The sequence below is a fragment of the Miniopterus schreibersii genome (assembly GCF_964146895.1).
Source record: "Miniopterus schreibersii genome assembly, chromosome: 2".
Lineage (NCBI taxonomy): Eukaryota > Metazoa > Chordata > Mammalia > Chiroptera > Miniopteridae > Miniopterus > Miniopterus schreibersii.
In genome coordinates, this window is record NC_138102.1 from 86,291,906 (window position 1) to 86,318,355 (window position 26,450).

At 31.2% G+C, this 26,450-nt stretch overlaps 1 protein-coding gene across 1 annotated transcript in view; it reads left to right on the top strand.

Annotated features, from left to right (window-relative positions):
* Positions 1-26,450, top strand: part of NBEA (neurobeachin) — an 817,699-nt gene that overhangs the window by 280,017 nt on the left and 511,232 nt on the right. The window contains exons 30-32 of the mRNA XM_081128332.1: positions 10,306-10,744; positions 22,460-22,614; positions 25,273-25,399. Of these exons, the coding sequence (XP_080984458.1) occupies positions 10,306-10,744; positions 22,460-22,614; positions 25,273-25,399 (721 nt within the window). The remainder of the gene's footprint in view (positions 1-10,305; positions 10,745-22,459; positions 22,615-25,272; positions 25,400-26,450) is intronic.

Here is a 26,450-nt window from a genome sequence, read left to right on the forward strand (position 1 = left end):
CTATGATGTGTAATGAAAACAGTTACAAGTATAAAAACATTTGTGTAGGTACACTTTCAGTAAACATCATGGACAGCTTTTACAATTATTTTCCCCCCCAATGTTATCTTTGTTCAGTGGAGTCAAATAATAAAAAAATATTTGTGCTTTTATTTTGTGTACTTTAAAAAAAATTATTTTTCACAGGTAGCATGATAACTCCTTCACACTTCACTACCTTCTTGCAGCTCGTTATTGATCCTTTTAAAAATTTCTGAACTAGCTCTCTGGCCTTGTTCTCTCTTCTTTTTAATCCTTGATAGTCCCTCATTTCAAGGTCTTATCCCTACTTTAAGTATTGCCAGTTTCTTCATTGGACTTCTCTGTGGTCATTTAGTCTATTAATTGATGAAAAATTTAAAAATAGCACCAGTATGTAATTTAAAAAGCAATGTAATGGAATATAATTTCTATTTAATATATGTTGATATAATATTTTATAATATGTAATATAACCAATATAATAAAATCATTTTTCTTTCTAAAGGTTTTCTATAATTTTGGGACAAAGTTAAAATGTCTAAGCTTATACTGGCAAGGCTACTTTAGTTCTAATTTACCTGGATTACTGCAATTGCTTCCAAAATGGTTTTCTTATCTCTTCTCCTACTGATCATTCTTTCTAGTTTTGTTGCATTTTATTTAAAAACATAAATGAGATTATGTCCCATTTTGACTTAAATTTTTCTAGTATCATTTAGAGTAAAATATCAAATGGGTCCTGGATAATCTCACTGCTGGCTACCTTTCCAACTTTATCTTACGTTATTCTTCCATTTGCTATGTTAATCAGACTATGTTACAGTCAGATTCCTTTTTAGTTCTTTAATCATTTCAAGCATTTTCTTGCTGTGTGATCTTTGTATTTTGTTCCTGAATTTTGGTTCTCTCTCTTTCCTGTTTTTTGTATAGTTATCTTATTTATCCTTCAGGTATCTGCATAAGGTGACCTCCTCACAGAGGTCTTCCCTGACTTAGCTAAATAGCTTCCACCTTGGCCACCCTGTTCTCTATCATGCATCTTCTTTATTTTTCTTCTTGCAGTTATGCAATTTGTTTATTTGTCTAATTGTTTATTAAAATGTATACTTCAAGAAGGTAACCCCCTTGACCTTGACTGGCACTTAGAAGTGGAGATAGTAAATATTTTTTAAGGTAATGAGTAAGTCAGTGAGAAAGCTGAACAGTTTTTTAAAAAGCTCAGTATTGATGGTAGCCATAAAATGTACACGAAAACCAGACACAAGAAACTTCCATTGATAACTTGTCCTGGAAACTGTAGAAGATTTATGTTAATTACTTCACTTTAAGCTTAATAAGAAGAAAGTTAATATGTAGGCGAACTTATAAATAAATATGTTATGTCTTTTGTCTAACAACTGATAATCAAGGAAAGGATTAACACAGGAAATAAAATAATTAAGAGAATATGATACTGTTACAAGAATAGACATATGACATAAACAGTCTATACATGGACTGGAGTTTGTATATTTTATTATTATAAATATAACTTTTCTAATCAGCTGGATGAGGAAAGATCATTTGGCAAATGGTGTGGGGATTACCAAATAGGGTAACCAATTGAAAAATTCATATCCTTGTTTTGTAATATGCCAAATAAGTTTAACCTGTATTAAAATTTAAAGGTAAAACTAAACATAATTTAAGAAGATTTAAATTAATATATAAGAAAAAGTGATTAAATCATAACATCAAAGACTGAAGTTCTAAAGTAAAAAATATGACTAAATAAAAGTTTTATATGTCTGTATATATTAACAAAATTAAAGAACAAATACAAATAGAGAAACTTTTACATTTATATTATAAAAGTGAATAACCTTAATGAGTGAAAGCTCTTACATATCAATTAAAATAATACATAACACTAATGGAAAAATGTAGAAAATACCAAACAACTAACAAAAGAAGGGCAATATACAGTACAAGTAAGAAAAAAATTAGTTAACTCTACCAGTAATCAAATAAGTTTGTATTGAAACAAAAATGTACCATAATTTGCAAATTAGGCAAAATTTTGAAAAATGAGAATATAAATATATGTACTTTACTTAGCATAAATATATCCATAACCCTTGATCTAGTAATTTTAGTTTCAGAGTTGCATCTTATTGAAAAAACAATAGATCATTTATATATAAATATTTTTACTGCTCAGTTTTTCTTTGTTGTATACTGAAAAATAAAGTTAATATTTATTAAACAAATTTTTATATTATAAACTAACACTAAGGATTTCAATATTGCAAGTTTGTTATTTTTTCTTGCTTTTGGAATTATATTTAATAGGTCTATTGGAATCTATTATATGGGTGCATTATAATTTATTTTATAAGTACACTATCATTAATATAATATAGAATTTTTATTGGATAGTGATGTTGAATATATTATGTATTTCAGTTGAAAATCATATCCAGTTACTCATAGCACTTATTTTTAAAAATATTAACTTCTCAATATCTATTTTTAGTGTTCTAAAGGTACCAAGAAAGTCTTTTCTTTCTTTCTCTCTTTCCTTTCCTCTCTTTCTCCCTTCTTCTCTCCCTTTCTTTTTTTTATCTTCTCATTTTGCCTTTTTTTCAGTTTACTTTACAATTCCTTCATTATATATTTGCTGAATAAATGAATGATTTACTATTACATCCTAGGTACTTGGGATATATAAGGGTGTACAAGAAGTTCCTATCCTTATGAAGCTAACATTCTAGCAAGGGAGGTACACTTTTACAAAGCACACACTTGCATATATCATTGCAAGGTATGTGCATTCTAAGAAATTAAATTACATACTATTAGGAGAAAGTACAAAAGAGGAAACCTAACTTAATTTGGGGTTGGGAAAGACATCACAGAAGTCACATTTAGCTGGGAACCTGAGGATGAATTCAGTTAATTTGGTAAAAGAATGGAGACAGTGGAAGCACATTCTTGAAAAGGTAAATGCAGATTTTGAGAAATTCCTTGGCATATTTTGGGGACATATGGGTGAATAAAATAATCAAGGGAACTAGAAGTATTCCATGAGTTTAGATAGGTAGGCAGGAACCAAATTACATAGGGCCTGTAAACTGTATTAAGGATCTGATTTTTAAACTAAGCAGAGGGGCATATTATATTAGTGTCCTATTGCTTCCATATCAAATTACTACAGACTTACTGGCCTAAAACAACATACATTTAACATCTTACAGTTCTGTAGGTCAAAAGTCTAACATGGATTTTGCTGCTTGTACAGTAACAATGGTTTGAGAGATGATGAAGTGCTGGGCAGGGTTGAAGGACAAGATGTATCTCCTACATGAGGCTACTCCTTCAACACTGGGAGAGATGGTGGTTTTACCTACTGTATAGAAACTAACACAGAGAGTCAAGGAACATAAAGAAAGGGAGGAATATGTTCTAAATGAAAGAACAAGATAAAACCTCTGAAAAAAGCCTTAATGAAATGTAGATAAGTAATTTACCTGATAAAGAGTTTGAAATATTGGTCATAAAGGTGCTCATTGAAGTGAGGAGAAGAATGGATGAATACAGTGGTAACTTCAACAAAGAAAATGAAAATATAAGAAAGTACCAAATAGAAGTGACAGAGCTGAAGAATGCAATAATTGAACTGAAAAATATACTACAGAGGCTCAATAGCACACTATATGAAGCATATAAAAAGATCAATGGAACTCACCCTAGAGGGGCAAAAAGAAAAACTTTTTTTTAAAAAAGTGAAGATAGCTTTAGAGACTTATGGGACAACATTGAGCAGGATAACATTTTCATTATAGGCCTCCCAGAAGGGAAAGAAAAAGGGGTAGGAATCTTATTTGAAGAAATAATGTCTGAAAACTTTACTAACCTGCAGAAGGAAATAGAAATCTAGATGTGTGAATTTTGAGGTGTTTGTGGGAATCTTTTAATTCTTTGGAAAGCTGAATCTAGCAAGGATAATACAAGTGATAGCCTGATAAGTTTCTTAATCCTCACAGCATATTCAAGATTTACATTTTTCAAGTGAAGTTCCTATTACTCTGAAAGTGTAACTAATTTATCTAAGCAACATGGAAAACTAGTAAGTTGTGGAGCCCAAATTGGAACTTTGATCAGTTTGATTATATTCCCATATTTCCATTATGCCATATTCCCTTCAGAAAGGAAGGAGAAATACCCAGAATAGCTTAAGGGCTAGCTTATAAAGGAGGTTGGGTTGAGAGGTCATTTTTTTTAGGATAAGATATATTGGTCTGCAGATAAATGGGCCAAGCTAGAGAAAAGAGACAGAAAATGACGAGCAGAGAGAATAACTGATAGAGTAATTGGGCTCTATTTTCATGTAAGATATGATTATAGTGATGATGATGGTAGTGATAACAGTAAAATCGATGACAGCAACAGGTAGAAAAACTTATAGTAGCATTACTTTATGCTAGATACTATTCATGAATTATGTTCTTTAATCATCCCAGCACCTATGTACTGTATGTGCTGTTGTTATGAATAAGGCTGAGAAAAGTTAAATGGCTCATCCTGCCTCACAAATCATAAATACGTCTTGATTGAAAGTAAAACAATCTTAATTTTAATCCCTAAATTCTTAATCATATATGAGGATGGGCAAAAGTAGGTTTACAGTTGTGCATATGCAAATAGTTTATTTTTGTATTATTATTTATTATTGTATTTGTATTACAACTCTAAACATCCTTTTGCCCACCCCTCTATAAAATACAATTTTTGGCTTATTTAATTGATATTAACAGTGTTATATCATATTTGGCTGTTTTTGTTTCTCTGCAACTCAAGAAAAGTTTTAGACATATATGCTGGCATTTTATTATCAGTGCTATTGGTTGCCTTCATTGGAGAAACACATGATGTATTTTTTTTCTTTGAAAAAAGAAAAAGTATGAACAAGATAAGGCAAGAGAAGAGCAAAACATGTATATGTGAATATTTTATAATTTCTGTTTGTTAGAAATGTACAAATTGGAACTGTCCTAAATTTTGGAGCTGAAATATCATTTAGAGGCTTGACTTGTGGAAGAGTAAAGACCTCCAAAAAACTCCTCCTCCATAAAAGCAGTGAGAACATTGGCAAAAATTATTTAACAATCCCTTTTTCAGTTCTCTGGAAAGTAATCAAAACCTTGCAGCAATCCAAAGATTGTTAAATCAAGAAAAACTGCAGATTTTTATGAGAATATCAAGCTTTGTGGAGACTTAACTTGCCCTCTTGCCATCTTCCTCTCCCCAGCTCTGCATTAACCTTGAAAACTAGCAACCAGTCAACCATGGTAATGGTCACCAGCAATCTAGTAGCCACTGGAAGGAGGCCAACTAGGTTTAGAGGTTTTAAAATGTCCTATTTTAGGGCATTTTCACTATTTGATCTGTCTGGCAGCTCCCTCTGGTAAAGCTCCACTCACAGGGCTCATTATTATTTTATCTGTTCAGTGCGTGCTTGGTGAGTAAAGCCCTATTCCCAAAGTATTTTTTGAAATAATTATCAGCAACTTTATTTTTAACATTGCAATTGCCTAAGGTAGCAGTACTAGCCATGACAAACAAGAACCTTACCAAAAAACTTAAAAGGAAGATCTGAGAATAAGATGTTCATATCCCTGGGGCTTTACTGAGGTCCAGGAAAGAACTGAGAAGGTCCCAGTCACTTACCTCTGGGTAATATTTAGACCCTGTGCAAGCAGGAAGTAAAGGGTAAGGGAGAGTTGTAAACAGACTGTGTTGAAAGTGTGCTCCAACACACACATAGAGCCTCTGGCAATGAGTAAAAGTCTTACTTGTTCAAGACACTGAAGGCAATCTGTCCAATTATTAGCTGACCACTGAGCTGAGTAGAGACTTCAGTGGCTGCAGGTGACAAGGAATATAGATTTTACAGAATTAGTTCAGGAGAGTCAATATACAAACAGAATTGACACGTCTTATGTTTTAAATGTCTAGTTTTCAACAAAAAAATTATGAAACATGCAACAAAATAAGAAAGTAAGGCTGACACACAGGATAAAAAAAAGAACAGTCAATAGAAATTGCTCCTGATGTTGGACTTAATAGTTACTTTAAACCAGCTATTAAATATATACTCAAATAATTAAAGGAAATTTTTTTCTGAAGAATTAAAGGTATGAGTGTGATGTCTCACCAAAGAGAGTATAAGTAAAGAAATATTATAGAAAAGAACCAAGTAGAAATTCAGGAGTTGAAAATTTAATAACTAAAATATAAAATTCATTAGAGGGGCTCCACAGGAGGTTTGACTTGGCGGAAGAAAGAATCAGCATACTTTAAGAAAGGTACATTGTGATTATCATACTTTGAGGTACAGAATGAAGAAAATAATGAAGAAAAATAAAGAGAGCCTCAGAGACCTGTTAGATACCATCAAGTGAAGCAACATGCACATATGAGAGTTTCAGAAGACATGAGAGAAAGAAAATGGGCAGAAAGAATATTTGATAAAATATTGGCCTGAAAAGTCTCAATTTGATGAAAGTCATTACTGTGCAATCCAAGGAGCTCAAAGCCCTCCATGTAGAATAAACTCATACAGATCTACACATCATAGTCAAAGCATCAGTTGGTAGTACCTTCTTGGCCCGTAATGGTTTCTTCTAAATTATAATTTTGTCTGTTATGGCCATGTTTTTGGTAATAATGTTGAATTCCTGAAGTTGTATTTTTTATACATTTATTGTAGCAAACAAAAAATTTGAATTGCATATAATTAATTGCAAATAATTACTCAATGCTTATTGCATTCTTTTGTTGTATAAAATGAACTTTAATAATGATTTTTAAAATTTTATGAATTTTTTTTTGTAATTCAGGTTAATTTTTATGTAACTTAACATTTTTGGATTTAATATAAACAAAATATACATGGTTGTTATATACAGATTTTAATGTTTTATTTTAAATCATTCTAATGTGATTTAGTTTCCTTAGTATTACTATTTGTAGTAAAATAATTAATCTTAGTATTTAGTGCTATACTACAAGGAACTGATTGTTACTTTCGTGTTATTCCTTATTTAGTTTGGAAAATAGCAATATGAATAATTTAATAGATAAGACATATTGAAATACTTTATAAATCACTGTAAAACAAGATTTTTGCAGAAAGGAATGTGATAAATGTGGCCACCATGTAGAAATCATGTCATTTGCTGGACTTAACCCCATAATTTTCCCAAAATTTATTAGATGAACTCAATTAGACTCAATGAAGCACAGTAATAAAATGAGGCATCTGGCTTCCAACTGCTTGTTTCTGAGAAGGTTAAGATCACTTAGGCTAGTAATGTTTCAGCTTTGTGTACTGACATGGCATACTCCTAAGTAAACTGATGGGGGCTATTGAAAAGTTACAGGTCTACTGTCATTGATATAACCTGCACAGATGCAAACATTTATTCTTTCTCTCCTGTTTTTTTTTTTTTTTTTTTTGTGGGTTTTTTTATTTATCTTTATTGTTGAAAGTATTATGGATGTCCCCCGTTTTTTCCCATTGCTTACCATCCTATTGAAGTTACTTGGGTTAAATCCTGAAAGCACTTTAGTGTCACAATAAAACATACTGATGTTTATGCTATCAACTGATGTTTATGCATGTTCTGTAAAAGATGTTAACGCATAATGGGAAATTAAGATTTTTGACTATTCATCTATTTTTTTATAGTAATAGTAATTTATAATTGCTATTATAAAATTTTCCATTGGTGTTTATTTTTATTTCTGTGTGACATGATCACAAGGGAAGCTTTACAAAATGTATTTATTTGAATAGAATTCTTACTGAAATATTCAATTTACTGCTTCATTTTTGAAATCTTTTTTATCAGCCACAGTAAAAATAAAACTAAGGTTTTTATTACTGTGTAAATATTTTGATGATTCATTTGAAAGTTTTATAATGCTCAAACTTAATAAACTTTTCATTGTATTTTATAATGGAGAGGTTAACATTTATAATGGAGTTTTAAGTATCTAGTTAATGAGTTAAAGATTTTAATGGTCCATTGAGAATCAATGGAACGAAACAGTAAAAAATTATATTTGATGGATAGATCATTTTTATGGTACCTGTAGATACCAAATTAAATATTTTATTTCCTCTGATATTTTTTTTGCTAGCAAAATGCTTATATTTTATACTAATAAAACTTGAAACATTTACATTTTTCATGTACCTCGATGTAAAACACACCATAAATAAAGATATTGAGACATCACATTAGGGTAAAGTGAAAACTGTAGGCGAAATCTACAAATTAGTTAAAGTCAGACTAAGTGGTAGACTTGATTTTACACATTTTGATAATAAAACTCTGTAAGAAAAGTTGGCCATGCTGGTGACCATGATACTGACTCTTTCTTGATGTTAGGGTTCTTATTTTGTTTCTGTGTTTACATTCTCGGTCCTATTGTCACAGAAATATCACTACTACTATTTAGTTCTTTTTGTTTTGTGTCCAAAAATATATTATCTGTAGTTGCACACAAGTACTAAATAAATTCAGTAGTATCACTGATAGTGGAAATAACTGCTTTCAACAACTTATCTTCTCATTTTGTATCCCTGTTATTTTGAAACTTCAAAAATTTTTATTAGCACCTTAGTTTAAATGATCCCGAAGTATAATTCTATACTTATCTTGACCTGAAGATATAAATATACCAGAGATTCTGTATACTTAATTGATTCACAACCTTTCATTATTTTTCTGAACAAATACATTCCTCTTTTGCTTTCTTAATTAGTGGCAGAGCACCATTCTTTTTTTTCATTAAGCTAGATATTCCATAAACATCTTGATTCTTTCCCTTTCTGTTTATTCCTAATGGTATTATTCTAAGTCTCAATCTTCTTTTACAAGGTTTTATAAAACAGCCAAACTGTTATCTTTACCTCTTAAATTTTTCTTTCTGTAGTGCTTTTCCAGTAGTACTATTGAAATCATTTGTCTTCTTAAAACTTTTGTGAAGTTATTTTAATTTTTAGTCTTATGATCAACAAAGAATAGGTCTATTCTACTCTTCATGTTGGTCACCCACTTTTTAAATATTATCATCATATCATACTAATTAATATTTTCTTATTTCAATTTTAACATCAAACAAATATGCAAAACTAAAACCTATTTAATAAATACAAGGAAAAATAATATAACACTGAACTGTGAGAAATTAATATTTTAGTCAATTTAATTAAATATTGCTTACTAAGTCAATTTAATTAAATATTGCTTACTAGGACTATTGAATAATATGAAGATATTATTTATTTGTAAATAGCTAACATTTACTAAGAATCTAAGAAGGTATTGTAAATAATTTACATGTAACTTGTTTTCTTCAAAGTTACTTAAGATCTATTATTATCTTTATCATTTTCTAGATTAGATAAACTTTTTAAGGTCATCATTTACAATTTGATAACATTTTATTATATGGAGAAGTTTATTATATTAACCTTTGTGTAATGAGATTTAATATGAATTTAATAGTTTAAAGATATTTTTCTCTTTATTTTAATTGGTAATGTTATATGTGTATTTAATACCTATAGTTTTCTAGTTAAGTTTTCATAAATTGAAGTTTTTATTCAAAAAAAACTAAGTATCATAAAATAATTCTTGAAGAAAGGAACATGTAGGCTAAATTCTTGAGGATCATTATTTTCTTATTAAACTATTATTTTGAACTAATCATTTGACATGCTTTTTACACTTAACTCTTCAGAATTATACATATTATGTTTATGGAACTTTAAAATGCTATCTTCAACTAGTTTGGATATTTTAATTAGACATATTGGTTATTAAAGTACCATAAAAGGTATAAAAATGATATAATTTTAAGAACAGTATTAGAAAAGTATAAAAATTATCTTAAATATTTTAGCTAGCAATGAAAGGATAAAGGGGGAACTTCATATTATAATTATTTATAAGATGTTATGAATAATTGTATAGGAACTTTGTCCTTGTTTTTAAAGATACCAGTTTTGAAATGCCAGATGATTTATTAAAGAAACAGGGTCTGTTGATGGTTATTGAACAAATACAGGTATATATGAATATATTTTAACCCAGTTGTCCTACACATCCAGATAGCAGATTTTTTTGTTTGTTACAGGTTTTACTTTCTCTAATATGTGAGAATATTTTATTAATATTATTGGGTTTCCACTTGTTACTTTTTATTTAAACCATTTTCTTTCATTTACAGAAACAGCTGCTGCATTTCCAGACACTATAAAGGAAAAAGAAACACCAGCACCCGGTGAAGAAATTCAGCTAGAAAGTTCTATTCCTCATACAGATTCAGGAATTGGAGAAGAGCAAGTGGCTAGCATCTTGAATGGGGCAGAATTAGAGCCTAGTACAGGCCCTGATGCCATGAGTGAATTGTTATCCACTTTGTCGTCTGAAGTGAAAAAATCACAGGAAAGCTTAACTGAGAACCCCAGTGAAATTTTGAAGCCTGCACCATCCATATCTAGCATTAGTCAAACCAAAGGCATCAATGTCAAGGAAATATTGAAAAGTCTTGTGGCTGCTCCAATTGAAATTGCAGAATGTGGCCCTGATCCTATCCCATACCCGGATCCAGCACTGAAAAGAGAAGCGCAAGCTATTCTTCCTATGCAGTTTCATTCCTTTGACAGGTAAATACTGAACTGATTATTTACAGTGCTCTATACATGGAAGGAACATTTGAGTGTTAATTTAAAAATATTAGGTCTAAGTGACAGACCACCTTGATTTAACTCTTAGTAAGGCATAGCACATTGAATTAGAAATAGAGAAACTCAGATTCTGGTTATAATCGACCATCAAATGGCTACACTACACTGGGGAAGTCACTTGATCTTTTTGGACTTAATTGTTTTATGGATATAAATGGGGAGTGGATAGGCCAGATTTCTTCAAAGTCTGGTTCTGAAATTCCATTATAATAATAATGAAAACTATAATAATTGTTGGATATTAAGTAGCCTACCTTAAATAATAAAATTCAAATTTGAGTTTTAAATGGAAGTGTATAGAAAAAAAATTTAAATGTGTGATCATCTTTCTTATGGAATTTATATTATCCATGTAAAAGCCATATTTTGAGACATATATTGGAAAGTAAATATTGCTGAAAGGCATTTTAAGGTTGTAAACGATTTATAACATGGTCCCATCTATCTGTTTAGATTCAGATGTTAATCATACAAGGAACTTTTAATTGAGAACCAAAAATTTGTTTTTCTATTCCATTATACTTGTCACAGAAGAGTAAAATATTTTAGAAACAAAGAACTTGTGCAAATAATATATTCTACTATTTAAAAACATATGCAGCATTAGAAAAATATTTTAGAATAGTCATTAATTCTGACAATATTACTTAACTTTGATACATATTCCAAATTATGTTTATATACTTTTTTTTTTTACCTTCTGAATGTTCAAAACACTTTTTCCTACATAAAAACGTATATATGTATGTGAAGTGATTGGCAAGCAGTTCTTTTTAGAAAGAATCAAGTTAGGAAATCAAATGTTTCTTAACCTGTAATGTAAAACTATAATCTCTATTCCATATTACTTTTTCTAAAATCGTCAAACTGTTTTGTCTACATTAGAGACAGTAATTTTTTGGTGTTTAGGAGTAGAGGAGTGGCAGGAAAGCCATTTTCAGTTAGGATGGATTATCTTTTTTATATAAAAACAAAATTTAAATTTGCCTTTACACATTTTAACCAGTGTCCTACAGATATTTCTTGAAAATCTATTGTGAAGATATAAATGACATTAGTCATTATGTAGGATATAAAGATGAATAAAATATTTTGTCTTTTATGTATTTAGGAGTAATAGAGATAAAACTGTTTGCAAATAATTTTTATATAAGATAAAATGTGTTATGTGTCAAAAATTTAAAAAACTGAAAAAGGAGGGTTCTATAAATGTAGAAAGACATTTCTTTTTAAAATAGTTTGTGTTAATATTCAGATGTTCATTCATGTGATATCTTCTATGTTCCTATGTCATTTCGTGTTAATGTCCTCTATCTCACCTATTTGGTTTATGGTCCCAGGATATCTGGGTATGTGCATTTATGAGTGCATATAAATATGAATGTAAGTATCTTTAATTATATAATTCTATAAATAAATGTTATGATAATTTAGTTTAGAGTAATGAAAGTTTGCATTCCATTTAATTTTGTTATATATTTAAATTTTGTTAAAATACAAAACAGTAAATACAGAGAATTCTTGTAATTTGCACAAGAAAAGGTAGTAAAATAAGATTAAGTAAAACATTTTTACTTTGGATTATTGTTAGAACAGTTTGTTCTATAAACCTTAACAAAGCAATCACCTGAGTGCCAATATTCTTAGCTACTCAAAATTTATTACACTTTTGAGAATATTGCTTTAAAAAATTGAACTATTTGATTTGTTCTTCGGAGCTTTTGTGCAACATGCAATGGGAGTGGAATCATTAGTGTAAATTTTATAAGTAGAAATGAAATTGAAGTGCACAAAGCATATTTTAATTCTTTTTAGGAAAAGGGTCTCCAGCGTAGTTAATATATGCAGTAGCTCAAGTATTATCAAATGTAAATGATGAGGTGATATTGATGAAAGGAGGGGATTGAGGTCTCTGGGGGCGCAGATGAAGGATTGAACAGAAGTGGCCTTGCACTGCACGTAACTCAAGTCTGTCGTCTTCACTGCTCAAAGCCATAATGGGAGGTGGCAGTCTGAAATGAGTTGCCACGGCAAAGAGTATTATTTTTGAAATGCTTTCACACAAATCACTAGGCCCTGCATACAACTTAGTTTCATGCTTTAATGTCATCAGGAGGCACAAATTGGTGTGTCTAATTGTTTGCCACCTGCCAGCAAAATGAGCTGCCAGCCAGCCAGAAGGGTTTGATTGTCTGTCAGCCATTCAATAGATTGAGAGTGACAATATCAAAAATTTAACTTCAAACTCTAGAGCTTTGAGCAGCTTTTCAGAGACATCATACCCACAAGTGCTTCTGGACAACTGCATTTTTCAATTATATTTCTAAAATATTGCTACCATTTGCCTTATCTGTTTTAAGATAGCTATAATTACATTATGAAGTATATAAACACATTTCTGAAACACTGAAGTCTGAAACCCAAGTTATGACTTATCTTTTAACATCAGATCAAATTTTTGAAAATAGGATCCAAGATCATAGGCTTTCAAAGCAAAGTCCTGAATATTACCAGTTTCAAACACAGAATTATCATGGGTCTTACTGTACTGATAATGTATTTATCACATTATTTTTAGTTTAAAAATAGCTATAAACTCATTTTTTCATTTCTTTATAACTAAATCATACTTAATAATATTGTGCAATCCCCATGGAAATCACTTAGGATTTTACTTTTGTTAGCCAATCATTTATTTGTTCTATTGCAAACATGTATTCTTTATACTTATTCTAGATTATAAATTTGGAAATAGCTTCCTGAAACAACTAATGTGATTTGAATTGTGTTAACTTAGGTTCTCCATAGGGTGCTTCTCACCACTTAGGAGTGGATGGAGCATTGATGAATTTCAGTGGTTTGAAGTTTATTGTTTATTTTTTGAAGTTCATTTTCATTAAGTAAACTACAATATCAAATTTTAGAAACATCATGACCTAACTAAAATGACCCTTTTTTCTTTTAGTTTAAAATCTTTCATCAGATTGTATTATGAAATACAGAAATATTCTCATCTGCATATATGGAAAGAGCTGATTCTTTTCCTTTCATTCCCTCTCATCATCATCTGTGCAGATTTAGGTATCTTTGATTACACTGAGTGGCCCTAACAAATGTCTATTTATGAATTGTAAAGCACTGAAAATGCTAGAGATCCTCTAGTATTGTTGTATAATGAGAAAACATTGTGTGCACAGTGGAACTATAATTTTAAAACTATAACAGCTTTTCTAATGTTCTATTACCATGAAGCAAAGAGAAATATTTATTATGGTTTTATTTTTAACAGAAGTGCTTAATAATCTCACCACAGAACTCATAAATCAAGTTTTAAAGATTCCCCAAATACTCTCTTTTAGTAGATTTCTATATAGGTCTATGCTTTATAAAATGTTCTAGGTTGTCCAGCCAGCGTGGCTCAGCGGTTGAGCATCGACCTAGGATCCAGGAGATCGCGATTCGATTCCCGGCCAGGGCACATGCCCGGGTTGTGGGCTCGATCTCCAGTCGGGGGCGTGCAGGAGGCAGCCGATCAATGACTCTCATCATCGATGTTTCTATCTCTCTCTCTCTCCCTCTCCCTTCCTCTCTCTGAAATCAATAAAGATAAATTTAATAAATAAATAAATAAATAAATAAATAAATAAATAAATAAATAAATAAATAAATAAAATAAAATATTCTAGGTGAGCTATATATTTTATGAATTAGTAACCTTGTAACTTTTAGGTTGTGGTGATGCTTTTCTTCTAAACCGCCAATTAAGTTTTATCTTTTATACTAAAATTTCTTACATATCCACGTTTTTAATCTTTTGAGAATTTGTGGTTTAGCTCAGTCTTGGTTTTCCTGAGATTCTTGAGGTTCCCCTTTAGTATGGACAACATCCCCCCCCCAAAAAAAGTCAGAGGACAATATGCTTCTCCATAGATTTTAACTATTCTTATGGTTAGAAAATTGTTGTAAGTATGGGATTTCACAAATAGATTTTGTTGCTTTTCTAGCTAATAAATATTTATCTTACATGATCCCTCAGGATTTTGTAAATCTGCTTGTATTCAAATTCCTGGGTTTGATATGTTCAGGCAAAGTAGTCTGCATTTTCTCCCGTCAGACTTGAATATTCTTGTTTCCAAGTGTATCATTCTCTGAGAAAGAAAATTTCTAAAATTTAAAAAAAGTTGTCAATATTAGAGGACTAAAAAAATCAATATAGATAGCTTTTGTATTATTAAACCCAAAGTACAAGCTTAGGCTAGGTATTTCTCTCTAACATTTTAACACTAACATTTTTGACATCAAGGCTAAGGATGACAATTTAGAGTATATAATAAAGATACGTTTTAATAGAGTTCATGGGATCCTCCTACATTGATTTCTTTAAACTTGGAATTAATTTTGCTGAGAATTTCAATTTCTGTTCTTATAGTTTTCTAGTTTTTTTTAATGTGTTGATTATATTATTTAAAGGATTAATAGGTAAATGTGAGCCAAATTTATTAAAAAGCTGTCAACCTTTACATTTCATAGTTTCTGTGATATCTACCCACTGAAATCCCAGTTATTATTATGCTCCAAGTGTCCTGGGTATAGTATTTTAAGGCCAGTTGACAGAAGATGCAATTTTGATGATACCCTCATTTCCGCAATTTTGTTGCCTTTGTCTCTCCTGGCATTTATATAGGCAGTCAGTGAGCTGAAAAATTTCTCTCTTCAAAGGGCAGGTTAATACAATACTCAATTATTTCTTATATATCTTTTTTGGTTGGTATTCTAAATATAAAATAAGACTCATATAACATGAAAACATCATAGCAGTAACCTTGTGATTTCTCATGAACATCAGTAAATTGTAATGTCACCCTAAAATCATTACCAGATTGTTTTTCTCCACAGTTTCTTCTTTTTTTTTTTTCTTTTAAAATAAATGTTTAACATCTATAAGCCTGAGGGAAGAGTGATAATCTGGAAAGTCAGAGAACTGACTTTTAATAATGGGTCTCTTTGTAATTAGTTGTGTAACATTTAAATATTGTCTTTGGCTCTCTGGAACTCCATTTCCCAACACTCAGAATAATTCATTCTTTCTACCAAGTGTCATAAAGTTTCAAAATTCTATGATACATGAAATGGCCCTATAATTAGTCTCAAGTAAGTAGCAGATGACTATTTTTGAACTTGGTTAAAGTACCTGAATTCCAGAAAAGATAGGACATGTCCATTCCTAAAGCTATTGTCTCACTTTAGGCCGAGCATCTCTCAAGTAGATTCCTTCTGTTACTTCCTACCTGGCCTCCCTATTTCCAGATGCTCCTCCCCACCATCAATGTATTTTTCACATATGCCAGAGACAATTTTCTTAAATACAGGTCTAAAATAAATTCCTGTTACTACCCAGTAAAGGAGGAACTTTTAATTTGGAATGGAAAGTTCTCAACTTTCACCAGTTGTAAGGATTTATTTGGAGTTCCTTCATTCTGCTGTTTTTTTCAATATGTCTTTGCCTATCTAAGTTTTTACTATTAAAATTTTCTCCTCTTGGCTAATTTTTATTGATCCCTCTAGATTCAGCTCACTCTTCCCAATAACACACACCTTTTGTGTTCCTAAAAAGCATTTTGCATAACTTTCCAGAGCAGTTATTGAAATATATTACACAGTTGATTTGTTTGTATCTTATGTTTCCTTAAAGTATCTCTAAAGGCACGAGTTGTGTCTTGTCTTTGTATCCCCTGAACATGTCAGTGTAGTTGTATGCCCTTAACCTGTCAGTGCTCAATAAGTGTTACAGGAAAGGAGGAAGGAACATAGGTAAGAAAGGGATTTTTACATGGTGCGTGAATAATTATCAAACTCACTTGCTTCAGTGAGTCACTGTTAAAAAGCCCTTTCTTCAGTATCTCACTTTATACTTAAAAAATCTTGAGGTATACAGATAAAGTAATCTTTTTACAAAATTCATAGAACCAATTAATGCAGACCTCCCCAAGATTCTGTCCTTGGACCACATCTAATCTCCATTTGAATCCACTTTTTTGGTGATTGATTTCATCCACTTTCCTAGCATTAAATAGTGTATAAACTGATGACTCTCAAATTTATGTCTCAACCCAAACCTCTCACCTAAACTATAGACTTGTTTATCTAATTGCTTTTTCAGCATAACTACTTGGATGATTAATAAGTTAATAGTTATTAAAAACCTTGCTCCAAACATAGTTTTTCCTGTGTTAAGGAATGGCACCTCTATTCTTTCAGTTGCTTAAGGCAAAAATCTTTACATCATCTTTGACTTTTCTCCCACATCCAGTCTTCTGCAAATTCTGTTTGCTCTACCTTTTTAGTATAGTCAGAATTTGATGCACTTTTCACCACTTTCACTTTACCATTCCAATCCAAATTACCATCTTTTCATGCTTGGATGATGGTAGTATTTTCCTATCCAGTCTCTTCCCACAAATCTCTGGCTTTGAGATAAGTCTGATAATGAATGAATTTTTACTTTATATATATATATATCTCAGTGGATTGCAAAACATATAATCAGTTACTCAATGGAACATTTTGGGGGTTTTTGTTCATTTGTTTGTTTTCAGTGGAACATTTTGATGAAGTGAATTAGATTAATTAGATTGCATAATTTCCTGGCTTGTTCTATTTTAATGATAACAGTTACAGTATTGGAGTATGTAAAGGTATATGTATATAAGGGAATTATCCTCTTCTTTATAGTTTGCAGTCTAATGGTGTGGGACAGAAGTGTGAAATTGTGTGGGAAAACATAGAATATATTTAAGATAGAAAAATGCAATTGGTAAATTATGTGTAATGTAGAGGATTCTAGGATTCTATAAGTATAAATAGCAGTGTAGAAGAAGAGTGGAATATGTTAATAGTTTAGGTTGGAGGCTCTTAACTTTTGTTTGGCTATATTTTTGAAATCCAGATAAAAGTTATATGCCCAACCAAGAAAACGTGTATGTACTCTAAAAACTTGGGTATGTTTTAGAGAATTTATGCACCCTAGTAGGTACCCCAAATGGATACAATAGACTTCTAGGTAAGCCTTTTAAAGTAGGTGGAATAGGTAACCAAGTGGCAAATGTTGAGTAACAACCTGATAGAAGATTTTATAAGAGCCAGAATGGCTACCATTAATAAATTGGCTAACAACAAGTGCTGGTAAGGATGTGGAGAGAAGGAAGCCCTAGTACACTGCTGTTAGGAATGCAGACTGGTGCAGCTACTGTGGAAAACAGTGGAGGTTCCTCAAAAAATTAAAAATGGAACTGCTGATTGACCCAGTGATCCCACTTCTAGGAATATATCCTAAGAATCCTGAAACACCAATCAGAAAGAATATATGCACCACTATGTTCATAGCAGCATTATTTACAATAGCTAAGATCTGGAATCCGCCCAAGTGCCCATCAGTAGAAGAATGGATTAAAAAACTGGTATATTTACACAATTGAATACTATACAGCTATAAAAAAGAAGGAGCTTTCACCCTTTGAAAAAGCATGGATGGACCTGGAGACTATTATACTAAGCAAAATAAACCAGTTAAAGAAAGAAAAGTATCACTTGATCTTATTTAAATGTGGAATCTAATGAACAAAATAAACTGATGAACAAAAAGTACCAGAGGTATGGATACATTGGACAGAATAACAGATATTGGGGAATGTGGAAGGCATGGAGAGATTAACCAAAAAACATATGCATATATGAATAACCCATGGGTACAGGCAATAGTGTGGGGAAGGCCTGAGCTGGGCTGGGGGTTGAGTGAGGGGGTCAAAAAAGGAGAAAATGGGAAACATCTGTAACACTGTCAACAATAACAAAGAAAGAAAATATATAATTATTTAAAAGATCATGACTTTGTTATCAATACATACTGATAAGTATGAACTTTCAAATTATTTGAAATGGACATAGAATGATTTCAGGTGCTATGGAATGGATAGTGCTGGTGAAGAAATGATATTAAAAACAGGAATGTACAGTCCTCTGATTCCAGATAAACAATGTGGCCATAATAATCACAGGGGAAATAGTAGTTCTTATAAATGCATAAAGTTGTAGATGGAGAAAGAATCTGAGAAAACAGTCAAATCTAGCTTCCCACCCATCTTAGCACATCCCTTGTGACATGATCATCTAAGCCTTTTGAACACATTAGTGGTTGAAAAATGGAGTTCATGAGTTACTAGAGATTTCATCCTCTTGTTCATCTTAATTTGATACTTGGAAATACATGGAAGTTTTACCTTGTTTCTTTATCATATACCTTGTTTCCTTATCAAATTTTTAATTGGTAGAATTTTTTTCACTTTTTTCTACAATATTTTAGTCTCTCAGCCTTTTCTCACATGACTTAATTTCTAGATTTACTGTCATGTGGGCATGATACTGTTTGGCATTATTCTTGAAATATGGTGCCCAAAACTGCACATAGGATTTTGTTTATGAGGTCTGACAATCACAGAGTGTATCAGATTTATTGCTTCTTTCAATCTGGGTACTGATCTAGACACAGATTGCATCAGCACTTTTGGGAATCATAAAAATACTAATAATAGTTAAAATGTATTGACTACTTAAAATATTCTAGGTAAAGTGCTAAGCACTTTATATGCATTATACCCTTTTATCTTTATGACAGTCTTATGAGGTTCAAACTGTTATATGTCTCATTTTAAAGGTGAGGAGAATGGAGCTTAGACAGATTTACTTGCCCAATGTAAGACATGCCCACATGTCTTAGTAATTGGTGGAGGTAGGATTCTCACTCAGGTTTGCCTGTCATTAATACTTGGACTTTTAGCCACTGTGCTACTATATTTAAGTACCATGTCATGCTATCAGACACAGCTGAGTTTGCTGTCAATGAAGTGTCTGGAGACTTTCACATCAATTGTTATTAAATAAGATGCTTTCAGTTTTTTAGTAGACAGGCATCTAATGTTTGCATTGATTTACAAGCCATCGTTACAGGTTATTGAGGTTATGTTTGTACTAGCCTTACAGAGAGTTTTTGCCCAAAGTTAGTGATGATCTGTTAATCAGAAATTTTTGATAATAGTCTTTCTACCATCTGTAAATTTGTCTCACACACTGTTAATCAACCTGTGTTGCTTTATTTTATCCATAAGCATATTAATGAGGGACATAGAAAAAAATATTATAGTTTCACTAATGACTTATTTTCAAGTCACGACTTGATAAGTTTGTTTTCTTTCTAGATAGCCAGTGTAATAGTGCATCTCAACATTAGAAGTTTAGAGAAGATACGCCCAAAATTATAGTTTGTCCTCTTTTTCTTTTAATATGTTTTTATTGATTTTTTTAGAGAGATGGGAAGGGAAAGGGATAGAAAGATAGAAACAGATGAGAGAGAAACGTTGATCAGTTGCTTCCTGCACACCCCTCACTGGGGATTGAGCCTGCAACCCAGGCATGTGCCCTGACAAGGAATCGATCTGGTGAACTCTTGGTTCATGGGTTGACACTTAGACACTGAGCAACCCTGGCTGAGCAAGTTTGTTCTTTTTTAAATTGATCTTTATGTAGATCATGATAACTTGATACCGTGTGTCTTATTGGCAGAGAATTATTTCATTTTAGACAGTGGTTACAATTGCTAACATTTATAAGATAACTCATAATTGACAAAGTACTTTTAAATAGTCCTCTTTAATCTCTCCCCTTATATGTGACATAAGTGGCATTCATCTTGCCATTTTTACAGTGCTAAACAAATTTAAGATCACAAAGCTTGAGAGTGATTTAGTTCCCATAACTTAATATTCTAACTCCACATCCTATGTTCTTTCCATGTTACACTGCCTCTCAGTGGTATAAATGAAGTTACTAGATAAGCAATGGCCAGTGGAAACATAATTTGTGATTTAGGTAGTTTAATAAAATAGTTGAGAGTTTAGGGCTGAGTCTAATGAATTTGAATGTATCTGTAAAGAGAAAAGAACAAAGTACCCATAAGTAATGATGAAAAATTTTTGGCACAAGTAAAATTATTTAAGGTTATAATAACCTTTGTTTACCAAAAAACAATGATAGTTAATAATGTTTAATAATAATAATTTCATTAGCTGGAAATATTTTTTAAAAAGAGTAATTCTTACAAATTTAGAGCTCTGACATTGAAGAAGTCATTGACAACATTAACAAAAGTATTTATTTGAAAAAATGTTGGCATTAAGGAAGTTTAAGTCATACTTATTTGATCATGAGCCATTGATATAGATGCCTTTAGGTAGAGCTTTTTAATGGGTAATTTGTAAAATATAGATACATTTAAAGACCTCATTTAGATTGGATATTTTCTACTCTCAGTCACCAGTTTTCAAGCATTACACTTAAGTTTAAAACATCTCGTATATGTACTTTCTAGATCATTGATTTTCAAATGGTGTGCTTTGGCACACTCGTGTGCTGCAAGAATTTTTAAATCTTTCAATACCTGACTATTTAGTCAGGGGAACGGACCTCTTTTCTCTTATATTGTCAAATAAAATAAAGAGAACAGCCAACACAACAATAGCTGCCTGGTTTGAATGAAGCAAAATTATACCTTTTTTTTTCACATCAGCAAAAAATATAATGTTTTTTGGTGTGCTAGGAATTTTAGTAATTAGTTTATATGTGCCATCAGATGAAAAAGATTGAAAATCACTATTCTAGATAAATAAGTTCAATGAGTGCTTGAAAGTATGCGTTAAATGAAGTCGCAGTGCTGTAAACTTTAAGAATGAAGCTTCCTGCAAAGAAACAAAGATATTTATTATGTTGGAAAAATAGTTTCTTTATCTTTTAAGTTGACTAATATTACCATTCATTTATAATTTAAGGTTAACACAATGTCCTATTCAGACTTCTTGTGTGAAATTCACTTAAATATGCTAAAGAAATATGGGAGAAAAGACTCACCTCCTATCTTCAAAAAGTCAAGGCTTAAAAGCTAAATAGATTTTCACCAAATGTATAATGTATAATCTTAGTTCTTTTTCATTATATTAACATTCCGTCTATGAAAACAAATTTAATTTGAGACATTATAAAGTGAATGCAAATTGGAAAAAAAATTTAATTTTTTTTCATAAAAATAAAATATGAACTTATTTAATATCAGATTTCTTGGTTTAATTTTTTGCTTTACTATAAAGAAGATTTAGAATTTGGATTTTGAAGTTTTTATGACTATTTGACACATGGAGACTATATTGTAGGTAAGATGGACATTTTATGTATAATTTGCAAAAAAAGTCTGTGTGCATATGCAGAATATTCTGACTTAAGCATACATTTTCCAAAATTTGTGATTATAACCTACATGCCATCTTGAGACATATTTGCAAACTCCAAATTCTACATAACTATTTTCCATGTGAATTATAGTAGTCAACACACTTAATATCCATCCTTAATATCCTTAATATCCTTAACATCCTTAATATCAATATTGTTTTCAGCAATGAAGTTGTACTCAGGAGTTTTCAAAACAGGAAAAAGTAAAGAAAATAATATGTTGTCTAGATGTATCTCCCATGGTAGGATTAGAATTCGTCTTGTGTTGTTTATTATTTCCTATCATTTCTTTCTTTGCAGGAGTGTCGTGGTGCCTGTGAAGAAGCCACCTCCAGGCAGTTTAGCTGTAACCACTGTGGGAGCCACTGCAGCTGGAAGTGGGCTGCCAACAGGCAGCACTTCTAATATATTTGCAGCTACTGGAGCTACACCAAAAAGTATGATTAATACAACAGGTATTGTCCTTACATATTTTTGTGATACCTCATCTTTTTCTTTCTGTTTTTTGTATCTTCATTTTTGTGCTTATTTGATCTTAAAAATAAAATACCCTGATAATTTAAGGTTCTCTTAATCTTTAAGATGGTTCTACTTTATGTTACTGCCTTTCAGAATCTGTCTGTAGTTGTAGGGTGTGTGTTTTTCATAGTCATTTTAGGGGACACTATTAGGTTTGTGTTGAGTCTTCTCAAAACAGTTCTATTTACTCTCAGAGTGAAATCAGATTGCTGAAAGGTATTTGGGGAGCAAAACCAAAGGTAAGTTGAACACTGAAGTATAATATGTAAAAATTAGTAAATTTTATTAAGAATAAGAAGTTGTACTAACTATGTTAGTGACAGAAACTAGCTTTAGTGTCATTTACTGGTTGAATCCTAATCTATATATTTTTCTAAATCCTCTAAAGGAAGGCAGAGCTCCCCTGAGGACCTAGATATGTAAGATCTTCAACTTGATTAAAAACACATGGTGACTAAGAACCATGTGTGACTATGAATATACACATACACACACACACATGCACACACACACACACACACACACACACACACAGACACCTAGATTACATTTGTATCCAATTCATTGTCCAATCATTTTTCTAATGATTCTAGGGACAGATAGTTCCAAATCACTACAATTTCTTATTATTTTTTTGTAAATTTTCAGAAATGTTCCTGTTGCTTAATAGCTAAATAAATCCTTACCCAAATCTTTGTCATTCCATTTTAGGTATTTATACACTGCAGAATGATCCCTGACTTTTCTTCCCTGATTATAGTAGCCTTCTCTTCTCCAAACTGTATAGCCTTGAACTTTTACATCTATTACCATTACTTAGATTCTTCCCATTTTTATTAATTTCATAGCTCTTCTTTGTGCCTTTTGTATCTGTCTTGTTTATCATACCACCAGAGTGACATACCATAAACAACACATTTATGGGGTTGTAGTAAATAGACTGTACTCTGATATTTATATGAGCAATTAGATATCATTAATGGCATTGTTTTAAAGAACATAACACCTCTGATTTACCTATATTATAAATAAATATTTATATTTGGCTTTTCTGAAGACTTTATATAAAATTTTTGTATTCCATTTATAATCTTACTCTTTATATTCATTTTGCTTTCTAGAAATAGGAATAAAAATGTTTCTTTTACCAAAATATATACCATAAAAAGTGTTTAGGTTTTTAACATATGCCAATGTAGTAGAAAAAAACTGCATTTGGTATTTATTAAGTCCTTATTTTTAAAATATACATACATGGAAAATTAAATCACCTTTTTTATTTTTATATGAAACAAGTTATTTTCTAATTTTTATTTTATGAACTAATAAGAGATATAAGAAATGATGGTAGCAAGAGCTCTACTGATAGTATAAAGTATATAATATTACAATGAAAAATAAAATATAAGTAATAAACCGCCTCCTTAGAGGTTTTGTTGGTCAGCATCTAAATGGGACCCATTGTCCATTTTATACAGGGTGTCCCAAAAAAGTATACTCACTTTGAATTATTATAAAGTCAGTGTTTATTAACATACAGTTCATTTAAAAAATTTTAAACAATCTACAGAAATGAATAATTTTTTTGTCAATGCTTATTTTCAAACTGATGACCATTCTGGTCCAGGCACTCCTGATAACATGAAGCAATGGAATCACAAACATCAGGAATCATTTCTTTGGGTACTTGTGCACCCTTAATTCATCAACTGTTACCGGTTTTGTACCGTAAAATTTATCTTTCATGTATCCCATAGAAAAAGAAGTCTAGCGGCACTTTAGGATAAATTTTCTTTTTTCAAAGCTTAGTCTGGCTTCACCCATTATTTCAAATCAGTTAAACCTGAAAAGGAGTGAAAATTAAGTGAGTTATCAGCTGTTAAAGTGTGTGTATGTTTTTTGCGACACCCAATATTTTGGCACATAGATGCTGTGTAAGTGTTAAGAGTGGAAATTCCAGTAAGCAATCCCATTTTATAGGAATTAATGTAAGATAAGATATTTAGGAACACTAGATATCTCTCAACTCCACAGCTATTTCATATACTTAACTTACCTAGTGTATTGTAGAAAAATCTGTTCTAAAATGGCATCTTCATATCGTTGAGGAGAACTCATTTTAAAATCAGGTATAATTATACTCATTATATCCTTTCTTAAGCAATCATTCTATCAGAATAAAGCATTTCATTCTCCAGTGCCACAAATTTATGCTCAATCTATTGTAAATTATATTTTAGATGATGGAAACTGAAAATATTACAGCACATCCATAAAACAGATAAATTTTCTACACCTAAATTTGCATGGTTTTTATCAGCATTTTATCTAAAATTATTTTCATTTATTGATGTCTTTTATTTGTACCCCGTTTGTAATATGTAGTTTTGTTAGATTAATATAAGTAAATCAACTAGAATTTAATTATAAATATAAATAGTAATTAGTGTACTAATAGCCAGTGATTTTAATTGTTAAATTCTGTTTTGGAATTCAGATGAGTAGTTCTTCAAAATGAGATGGCAATGATGTAATGAAAATTATTTTATTAAATAAATGTATATTTAAAGCTAAAATTATTATTTTGGAAACAGGTGCAGTGGATTCAGGGTCCTCCTCCACTTCCTCCTCTTCTAGTTTTGTGAATGGTGCTACCAGCAAAAACCTTCCAGCTGTACAAACTGTTGCTCCAATGCCAGAAGACTCGGCTGAAAATATGAGGTATACATTACAATTTATTTTGTTTTTTACTCATTTTACTCCTTTCCTGCCCTTTCAAACATATTGAAACAGTACACAATAAACACAATGGTATAGTTAAGAATTTTTGAGAATGGTTAATTACATATTTTGTGATATATTTCATAAATGCACTGTTTTAATACTTTTAGCTTGTTATTCATTATACAAAATCTGTTATATTTCAGTGTCCAGAGATCTTGAATAATTTTCAGACATTGACTCTGCTGAATTTATAATCCATTGTCATATAGCATGTTTCAATATCCAATAAAATAAAAACCTGCACAAATGGTAACATGATAAAAAGTAGACATCTTTGAGGTGATGATGAAAAGTTTAAATATAGACTTTCAAAATAAATTTTCAAATTATAGCTAACATATATAATTGGAGCTTGAATAACCAAACACTTTTTTATTGTGATTAATAGATAAAAATGTTTTTTAGTCCTGGCTAGTATGGCTGTTAGTTGGGTATCAATCCTGCGCACTGAAAGGTTGCCTGTTCTGTTCCAGGTTAGGGCGCATGCCTAGGTTGTGTGCTCAGTCCCCAGTAGGGGGTGTGTGCAGGAGGCAGCCAATTGATGTCTGGCTCTCAACTCCACAGCTATTTCTTTTTTTCCCTCTTCCTTCCTCTCTCTAAAAGTCAGTAAAAATATTTTTTTTTAATGTTTTTTAGTAACATATCAAAGAGCATTCCTAGAAGAGACTGGCCTGGAGTTAAATTGCTCATGTGCACACACACACATGTGTATGTATTCACATTTTTAATTCAAGTGTCACGCAAATGCAAAGTGTATAAGCTCAATGAATGAATGAACGCACTCATATTACCATCACCTAAGTCAAGAAGTAGAATGTTACTAGTACTCCAGAAGCCCCCACACTGTGCTCCTTTTCTTCTTTTTTTTTTTAATATATCTTTATTGATTTCAGAAAGAGGAAAGGAGAGGGAGAGAGAGATAGAAACATCAGTGATGAGAGAGTCATTGATCGAGCCCGCAAGCCGGGCATGTGCCCTGACCGGGAAT